Raw genomic sequence first — 10,403 nt, 5'->3', positions numbered from 1 at the left:
GCACATTGGATGGATGTAGTGCTGTCTGTGGCCTGAATTCTTACTGTTCTTTATGTCATGAAAGTTTATGCAATTTATAATCTATCCGTCAAGGAAAGATTCAATGCCAAAATAAAGGGTACAATTTAGCACTTATTTCCCAGGGTACCCAGGATACCCAGAGAGGGTAAAATGAGGCTGAATTTGCAAAGTGCTTTGTAAATCTTAAAATGCTATGTAAATGCTAGGCTATCATTATCATCAATATTATTCTTATTAATGATAATAATAATTATAATTGTGAAATCAATAGCTAAGCAGTCGGGCTCATTAAGCACTGTTAATGAATGAGAATGAATGGATAAAAAGCATTTATTAAGCACTTAATATGTTTTAACCCTTTTTTTTTAAAGCTAGGACAGACCTTGCTTTCAAGGAGCTCATACTCTAATTGGGGGAGACAATACCCTGCAGTTCAGCTGAAGAGCACATGGAAAAGTCCAGAAGGTCCTAAGGATACAGTGGAAATTCCTGTATATACTGTATTTAATTATAGATTGATTTTTTCGCTTACAAAAATTAAAATTCAGTGATTTCCTTGGACATTCTGAATTCCTAGTGTTTTTTATACGTTTTACAGATGAGGAAATTGAGGCAAAAAAGACAAGGATTTTTATATCAATTAAGATTTACAAGAAAATATGTTTTTATAAATTTTAAATAAATATACCATAATTCAAAGAAATACAATAAAATACTATTTAAATATATATATTATTTAATTTTGGCGTAGCCTTGTAATTTCATTGATATAGAAATTCCCTCCACTCAATCAACAAACAGATCCTTGCCTTGTTTTTCATAGAAGACTCTACAAAAATATATAAATCAATAGCCTTGGTTTCATAGCCAGAAAAAAATAATGATTTTAATTTTCAAACACTAATATTTTACAATTTATACCTTTCAAGACACTTTCATGTTCACTATGTTGGTTGAACTCATAGCAACTGTATGGGCATGGGGGTTCAAGCAGAGCTCAAGTCTGAACTGTTATGTCAGGATAAACATGTTCAAATTCTGCCTGATTTTTGCCTCTCTATGACTCAGTTTACATCTAGTAAAAGAGGAATTTGGAGTAGATTATCTCTAAGGTCCCTTTCCCCTCTAAATCTGGGAGCCTAGAGGCAGCTAGAGGATGAAGCAGGTAGCCAACCAGTCAATAAGTATAAATAGATCACTGTACCTGTAGTCGAGAAGACTTGAGTTCAAATCCTGTGTCAGATACATATGAGCTATGTGACCCTGGGCAAGTCACCTTTCTGTTTGGTTTTTTTGGTTGTTTTTTGTTTTGGCAATTGGGGTTAGGTGACTTGCCCAGGGTCACACAGCTAGTAAGTGTCAAGTGTCTGAGGCCAAATTTGAACTCAGGTCCTCTTGACTCCAAGGCCAGTACTCTATCCACTGCGCCACCTAGCTGTCCCTACAAGTCACCTTTCTTAGCCATAGTTTCCTCATCTGTAAAGTGGCAAGAATAATAGCACCTACCTCCCTGGGTTATTATTGTGAGGATCAAATAAGTTAACATATGTAAAGGCTTTGTAAACCTTAAAGCACTATATGAACATTAGCAATTATTATTAAAATGATTCTTTTCATCAGTTTATGGGACATTAAGGCATTTCAAAATAAACTGATAATTTATGTATTTTGTCATTGTAAACTGATAAAAAACAAACTATTCTTTGGGGCATGGCTGGAATCATGGAGAAGGGAAGATAGACTGAAAGTTAGAGATAAAATGGAATATAATTGTATAATTGTGAAAGCTAAAGAAAGGGGGAATGACTCCTAATATGATATAGTCCATCTGAGAGAGTTTTTATTAGATGATAACTGTTCAAGGAGAGGAGGGGAAAATAGAGAGGAAAAGGAAGAGATGGATTGACAATGAAAGATGGTGCTTCATGGAGGGTGTAAGGGAAAGATTTTGGCACAGAGTTGATTAATAACAACAATCTTGCAAGTGGGCTGTGATTTCATTGGTGTAGGGACCTTCTTCATGAGGAAATGCCTACTCTGAATATGTTCTACAGTTTAAGTAATTTGCCTAGGATCACCTAGCAGGTATGTGTCAGAATCAGGACCCGAACATAGTTCTTCCTAATTTGAAGGTTGTAGCTGTATTCTGTAGGCCAAGCATGTGTCTCTCAATTATTAAGAGTTGTTCAACAACACTTTGGAAGTAGGTGTTTTATCATCCCCATTTTTGTTATTCAGTCATTTTTCAGTTGTGTCTGACTCTTCATGACCCCATCTGGGGTCTTCTTGGCAGAGATACTGGAGTGGTTTACCATTTCCTTCTCCAGCTTATTTTACAAATGAGGAAATTGAGGCAAACAGAGTAAAGTGACTTGCCCAAGGTCACACAGCTAGGACATATATTAAGACAGCCAAGAATACTAATGGCTCCAGCCCAAATACCCTCACCTATCCATTATCCTGGGAGGGGAACCCTGTGTAGATTTGGGCCCAGCAACTGCTCCTTCAGGTACTATTGTAAAAACACATAAAAGAAAATTCTTGCCATCCAAGTATTTGGTGCTGTAATATGGCTCAACATCAGAAGTTGAATTCATTTTATCACTGGAAATGGTATTAAAGAGGAGGTATTACCATCTTCTTTTTTGCTGCCCCCTAAGGACCAGGGGACCTTTCCCTCTGACACACAGCTGAAACCTTCCACATATATTCTTTCTCCCTTTTGAATGTGAGCTCCTTGAAAGCAGGGACGGTTTTAGTGTTCTATTTTTATTCACAGTGCTTTGCGCATAGAAAGCACTTAATAAATATATTTTTCATTCATTCATTCGAGTATTTAAAGCTGGATTTAGATCTAGGTCTCCCAGACTCCAATTCCAGCCTTCCCGTCTGCTAAATATACCACACTGAGTAGATTATCCATGAAAATTAATGTGTGCTCCAGGGACCAGGGCTTGATAAGAATCAGGATGGAAATTTTAAAAAATATATCTGTGAGCAAGTAAGAAATGTAATTAAAATTGAACATTTTACCCACAACTGTGATAATATATTTTTGTTTCGTTAATTGCTTGGAAACTTGGTAAAAGTATATGTTACCCCTTACAGAACTTACCTAAGCAGAGGGTATTAGGGAGCCGACCTGATTAAGAACCAAAATTGTCTCTTAGGAACACAGGGCAGGATTATTCCTCTCTCTCTCTCTTCCTGTGCAACCCTGTGTGACTCTGAAACAAGTCACTCCTACCATTTCCTGATTTGTATAAATGAGAGGTTCGGCCTGTATTTCTGATTATGGAGCTAATTAGGTTCATAAGAGATATAAACAAAGGTTACTTTTAGATCTAAAATCTCTTAATTCTAAGAAATATTAAAAGAGCTTACACCTTGTAGTTGAGGACCGGACAAATGCATGATAACTTCCAAAAGAAAAAAGGAACCTCGGGCAGTTAGGTGGCAGGAGGACCTGAGCTATAATACTGCCTCAGACACTTCACACTTATTAGCTGTCTAACCTTGGGCAAGTCATTTAACCCCCACTGCCTCATAAAGCAAAAAAAAAAAAAAAAGGAAAAAGGGACCCTTTGCTATTAGGAAATCCTGACCTCTTCCAATCAAGGACAACTTCCCACTAGCAGGAATTGTAAAAAAAAAAATGGAGATTGTAAAAAACAAAAAAAGAAACAAAAAAACTATAGACAGAAATTTCCAAAGGGGCAAAGTGGGTGAAGTACTTGGAGGCACTAAAAAGTGAGTTAGAATTCTTCCTCAGGGGCAGCTTGGTGGTGTAATGGATAGAGCACTGGGTCTGGAGTCAGGAGGAGCTGAGTTCAAATGTGACCTCTGACGCTTAATACTTACTAGCTGTGTGACCCTGGGGAAGTCACTTAACGCCCCCCCCAATTGCCTCAAAAAAAAAAAGAATTCTTTGTCAGGCACTTACTAGTTGTATGATCCTAAACCAGGGTCCTCAAGTGTAGCCCTTTGACTGAATCCAAACTTCAGAGAACAAATCCTTTTATTAAGGGGATTTTGTTAAGGATTAAACTAAAGATTTATTTTATTAAGGGATCTAGGACCTAGACAAATGGCTTAACCTCTTTAGGCCTCAATTTCTTCATCTCTAAAATGGAGGATTCAACTTGTTTACTTCTAAGGTCCTTTCCAGGCTAAATCTACAATCTCACTGAGGACATTAAAAGCCCTCTTCTAGAAAGAATATCTTATGGAGGTTGAGTGATATACCATCACCAATATAGAATTTCATCACCGATATAGAAAGCAAAATAAAGCTGAAAGAAGCCTTAGGGCAGTCCTTTCATAGTATAGAAGAGACTGATATCCATTGAAGCGTCTAGCCAAAGATCACACAGATTATTGATGTCAAAAACTCTGACTAGAACTCAGGTGTACTTATTCTTAATCAGTTGACAAGTAGGTACTGTGTGCTGGGCACTATGCTAAATGCTGGTGATATAAAGAAAAACCAGACCCCCTCCCTCAAGAATTTCAAATTCTTTTTTTTTAAATTATAGCCAACAGCCATTTATTAAATACTTACTATATATAAGATATTATTCTAGGTACTGGGGAAACCAAAAGTTATACGAATATAACTACAATTTACTGAAACAAAGATAGAACTAAGTAATTGGAGAAGTGAGTATGGTTGTATCATGCTAATAAAATAAACTTCATCAGTGTCTTTCTTTTTAGCTTTTTATATTTTTTTCCTGGGGTAATTTATTTCGTTGCCCATGCTTTCCTTGGATACTGTGTTTGTTTATCTTTGTCGTATTTCTGTTGTTGGCATTCACGTAGCAAATGATCTGCTCACTGGATATTTCTTTTTTTTTTTTTTGTAAATATACAAGAAGTTCACATTCTAATGGGGAAACGCAACATGTAAGTAACTAGGTTCCTAAGAGATAGATACAGAGTAGATGGACGTTCATCTCAGAAGGAAGGCAACAGTAACTGGGAAAGGCCTCCAGCAGAAGGTAAGATTTGAGCTGAGTCTGGGAACCATGGCAAGAGAGAGGGGGAAGTAGAGGTGAAGAGGAGGGACTTTCCAAGCATGGGAGACAGCCGGTGCAAGGAGACACAGAAATAGGAACGCCAAGTAAGCCAATGTAGTTGGATTATAGAGTGATAGAAGGGAGTGAAGTGTAAAAAGCCTGGAAAAGTCAGAAGGCTAAGTTATGAAGGGCTTTAAATATCAGAAGAATTCATATCTGATCCTTAAGGTAATAGGGAGCCATTGGAGTTAAGTATGAAAGTGACCTATACTTCCCTTCCACACTTAATAGCATTTTATTTTTTTCCGATTACATGCAAAGATAGTTTTCAACATTCACTTTTATAAGATTTTGAGCTCTAGATTTTTTTCTCCCTCCCTCCCCACCTCCTTCTCCAAGACGGCATGCAATCTGACATAGGCTGTAGATGTACAATTATATTAAACATATTTCCACATTAATTATGTTGTGAAAGAAGAATCAGAACAAAAGCAGGAAACTTTGAGAAAGAAAAAACAAGAGAGCAAATAGCATACTTCGATCTGCATTCAGACTCCATAGTTCTTTCTCTGGATGTGGAGAGCATTTTCCATCATGAGTCTTTTGGAGTTGGAAGACGACCTATACTTTAGAAAACTCACTGCCCCTTATGTAGAGGGCAGATTGGAGTAGAGAGAGAATTGAAGCAGGGGACTAATTAGAAGAGTATTGCAATAATCCAAGGGAGGGATGGTGAGGGCCTGAGCTGCTGGGGATGTATCAGAACTAGGCAATGTGATGGGAGAGGAGGGAACCTATGTGAGAAATGATATGTAGGTAAAAGCAGGAATGACAACCTTTGGCAAGGGATAGGATATGTAAGAGTGAATGACAGAAGTCAAAGATGACACTGGGGTGGTGAGCCTGGGTGACGGGGGAGGGGGGGGATGGTTCCCTAGATAGTAACAGTGAAATTCAGAGGAGGAGATGATTGGCAAGAAAAGATGAATTCCATTTTGGATGCGTAGAGTTTGAGATGCTGTGCTAGGCAGCTCAGGAGGCTACCCCAAATCTAGGTTATCCAGATGGCACAAATGATTGACCCAGCAAAAGCAAGGAGGTTGAAAAAGAATAGGTCTACTTAGTTTAGCAGGATCCAGATAGTGAATATAAAACAAGGCCACGGGTGGGTAATTCTGTTTCTAGTCCTGAATCAGATTCTGGCTTGGTTGAGAACCTAGATCTCTTCTCACCTTTCCCCCCAAAAGTGATATTGCTTACAATAATGACTGGTGGTTGGTACAGCCTGCATAGTGTGAAATAACACTGGGCTCTCTTGAGCTGAGTAATTTTACACATCCAGGGGTTAATGTGCAAAACCTTAAGTTATATGCTTGCAACAAAGCAACCTTTGTTCTCTGGCCGGGAGGGGAACATTGTCCATCAGCACCCCCTAACTCAAAGTAGTTTATAATCCTATGCTCTATCAGCTAAGGATTCCTCCTGTGGAATGCCATCCCTACTTCAACCTAGGAACTTCCCCCTTGAAATCCTGGCTGTTTCCTCAGACCTGTTTTTGGAGTTGTGATTAGATTAGTCATTGCATTAAATCTTGAGTCTTTCAAAGTTGTGGTCAGTGTAAAAACTGATGTCCTTCCCAATCAGTGTGTAAGCTCCTTGAGGGCAGGGACTATTTTTTGCCTGTCTTTATATCCTGAGTACTTAGCACATTACATGGCACATGGTGTTTACTAAATGCTTGTTGACTTGACTGCACGTGTCACTCTGCATCCATTCATATTTCTTCCCAGGTTTTTTTGATTCCATTCATCTTGCCATTTCTTAATATTCCATTGATTCATATGCCATAAATTGTTCAGTCATTTCCAATTGTTGTTGGGTATCCTTGTTGTTAAGTCATTTCAGCCATGTTTAATTCTTCATGACCCCATTTTGGGTTTTTTTGGCAAAGATACTGGAGTGGTTTGCCATTTCCTTCTCCAGCTTATTTTTTACACATGAGGAAAAGGTGAGGAGCTGAGGCAAACAGGGTCAAGTGACTTTCCCAGGGTCACACATAGTAAGTATCTGAGGCCAGATTTTATCATGACTCCAGGAGGTCCCTTCATCTACTTCACCACCTATTGTGTTTCTAGTTCACTGATATAACAAAAGTGCTGCTCTAAGTATTTTTAAATTTATAGTTCTTTTTCCTGTTTTTAAACAAAGTTGAAAAGCACATTTATGCTTTGTGTTGGAAAGAACTTCCCAACAACTTTAGCTGCCCAAAATCTAAACAAGCTATCCAAAGAGGTAGTGAGTTCCTGCTCATTGCAGGTCTTTAAGCAAAGGCTGAAAGACCGCTTATCCAGTATTTTATAATGAAAGTTCTGTTAGGGTATAATTTGGTCTAGATAGCCACTAAGTTCCCTTCCAATTAAAAAAAATTAGATAATTTGGAGATTCTTCTTCATCCATTTCAGTTTTGCAATGGACTCCTCCAAACATAGGTTAGGTTGGTCTCAGTGGAGGGTGGAGTTTGATACTAGAAACACAGGACTCCAAACAGGACTGGATTTTCTGAAAATACTAAGTGGATTTCCACTTTGGGATTGCCTCTTAACAGAAGAAAAATCTATTTGATTGTGTATAGACACAGAACCCATTCCTTAAGTTAAAAAAGTTTTATTTTATTAACAAACATTGATTTTCCTCCCTCATAACTTTTCCTCCCTGATTTAGAAAAAAAAAAGGAAAGAAAAACTAACCATGTAACAAGTACGTATAGTCAAGGAAAACGAGTTCTCATATTTGCCATGTCAAAAAAAAACTGTGTCTCATTTTGCACTATGTCCACCACATTTTTATCAAAAGGTAGGTGGCACGTTTTCTAGTCATTTCTCTGAAATCATGGAGGGTCACTGAAGGGATGAGAGGACAGAACCCAATCTTACCACTCCAACTTCCTCCTTACTTCCAGTCATGCCTCTCCAACTGCCTATTAGGTATCTTGAACCTTAATCTCAACATAAGCAAAGCTCAACTCTAAATTCCCCACACCCTCTCCTTTGATTTTACTTAAGTAACATCTTTCCTATGTGGCCCCTTCACAGCTCCAGCACTGCCACCACCCTAGTCCAGGCTCTCCTCACCTCATACCTGGATTATTGCAGGAGCCTTCTCCTTGGTCCTTCTGCTTCAAGTAACTCCCTATGCCAAATCATTACTCAGCTGACTAATAGCTCTTCCCAAATTATCTCTCACACACACACACCACCCTCTATTCAATAAGCTCCAGTGAAAATGCTATCCCTATACAGGGAAAGAACTATGGAGTCTGAATGCAGATGGAAGCATACTATTTTTCACTTTTTTTGTTGTTTTTTTCTTTCTTGTGGTTTTTCCCTTTTGTTCTGATTCTTCTTTCACAACATGACTAATGTGGAAATCTGTTTACATATTTGCACATGTGTAACCTATATCAGATTGCTTGCCCTCTTGGGGACAGGAAATGGGAGGGAGAAAAAATTTGAAACTCAAAATCTTATAAAAAAGGAATGTTGAAAACATAAAAAACAAACAAACCAATAAACTCCAGTGGCTCCAGTTATCTCAAGAATCAAATATAGGATCCTGATAGGCTTTTTAACCTCTTCATAACCTGATCTTCTGCTACCTTTCCAGTCTTCTTATATCCCACTCCTCTTTCCCCTAATGCTCCCTTCACTCCACAATTCAGTGACCCTGGCCTCCTGGCTGTTCCTAGACATCTGCAGATTCCAGGCCTTTTTCTCTGGCTGTGCCCTATGCCTGGTAAGCTCTCCCTCTTCATCTCCATCTGCTTGCTTGCTTCAGGTCCCATCTTTTATTGGAAGTCTTTCCTGATTCTCCCTTAATGTCCTCCTTCTGTAATTATCTCCCATTTCTCCTGTCTGTACTTGGTTGTTTGCATGCATGTCGTTTTCCCCATCAGACTGTGAGCTCCCTGAGGGCAGGAACTGTTTTTTTTCCCCTAAGTTTGTATGCCCAGCGTTTAGCACAGTGTCCAACACACAGTAGGTGCTTTATAAATGCTGCCTGATTAGATTTGTTAGTTCTGCAGGAACAAACAGAATAGTGGGAGGTGTTATTCTAGGGAGAAATGCGTAGTAATCTTTGAAGGGGAGACAGCCTTTGGGAATCATTAGTCCAGGTCAAGATGGGGCTTGTGGGGGCGAAGGCAGGAGAAGCGAGGAGCGGCTAGGCCTGGCCTCGACCTTGAAGAGGTTCTGGACAGCAGGACGTGCAGAGGGAGCCGGGTAGGGTTGGGGGTGGGGGGGAGGGATGGTGGGGAGGGGGGGAGGGTGACGCATGCGCAGCAGCTCCCCGTGCGTCTGCTCCCCGGATCCTCCACAAACATCGCCCCGACCCCTTCGCGCCTGCCTCGTTCTGGTCAGAGAGGTGTCCTGTGCGCAGGCGCCGCTTTCGGAGGGATCATGGCGGCGGCGCTGCTGTTGCTTTTTTCGCTCCGCCGCCGGCCGGGCAGATGGCGGCTCCAGGCCGCAGGATCCAGCTGGAGCCTCAGGCCAGTCGGCGCGGCTGTCGCCGGGCTCGGGGGTAGGCAGTTCTGCTGCGCCCCGAAGGGTCCTGCTGGGTCTGGCGACCGAGTCCTACAGGTAACTTCCTGGGCCTGGCCCCTGAGCTCCGCCCGCGGGGGGGAGGGGTGGTGGTGGTGGAGGAGCAGGCTCCGCCCCCAAGCCCGGCCTCGCCCCGCATCCTTACTGGCTGTCCTGAGGCGGGTCCTCTTTCCCACCCCTCAAACTAGCATCGGTCTTCCCTGACTTTCGGTCCTGGCTCCAGGCTCCACAAACACGGCCTTATCAAGCGCTTCCTATGTGCCAGGCACCGTGTTAAGGCTGGGGAAGCAGCCCCTGCCCTCGAGGAGCTTCCATTCTAATGGGGGAGACGGCATGCAAACAGTACAGTACCAAATGTAGGCAGAGTGGAGGGAGGGAGAAAGGAAGCTAGGAGACAAGGGAGGAGGGCAGAGCATTCCAAGGATGGCGAACAGCCAGTGAAGAAAGCATAGAATCAGATTAGTCACAGCTGGAAAACACCTTAAAGCTTTGTGAGTCCAGCTCATGAACTTTACCTTTGGGGAAACTGAGACCCAGAGACTAGCAGGGAGAGCTTTTGAACCCACGTGTTCTAGCTTCCCATCCAAGGCTCTTTTCTCTTTACCACTTTCCCCTATACCCCTTTTACAGTCTGAGGTCTGTGGGCCCTTTATTTCCATTCTTCTTTCTGCTGGTGATTATGAGCATGGGGGCTTCCAGAAGTTCCATTTGTTCTCCCCATTCATGAATACTCTCTGGTTCTGATTGTAATCAGTCTTGTGAATTATCT

At 41.0% G+C, this 10,403-nt stretch overlaps 1 protein-coding gene across 2 annotated transcripts in view; it reads left to right on the top strand.

Annotated features, from left to right (window-relative positions):
* Positions 1–9,463: 9,463 nt before the first annotated feature.
* Positions 9,464–10,403, top strand: part of SPG7 (SPG7 matrix AAA peptidase subunit, paraplegin) — an 83,560-nt gene continuing 82,620 nt past the window's right edge. Inside the window, exon 1 of one of the 2 annotated variants that reach the window (XM_020989135.2) lies at positions 9,464–9,673. In XM_020989135.2, coding sequence (XP_020844794.1) covers positions 9,494–9,673 — 180 coding nt within the window. In that variant the 5' untranslated portion in view covers positions 9,464–9,493. The remainder of the gene's footprint in view (positions 9,674–10,403) is intronic. The other variant, XM_020989134.2, reaches the window with a different exon arrangement.

This window comes from Phascolarctos cinereus, unplaced genomic scaffold, assembly GCF_003287225.1.
Source record: "Phascolarctos cinereus isolate Bilbo 61053 unplaced genomic scaffold, phaCin_HiC Scaffold_2;HRSCAF=192, whole genome shotgun sequence".
NCBI lineage: Eukaryota > Metazoa > Chordata > Mammalia > Diprotodontia > Phascolarctidae > Phascolarctos > Phascolarctos cinereus.
The sequence above is the reverse complement of the archived record's forward strand: the minus strand, read 5'-3'. Positions and strand labels throughout refer to the sequence as shown.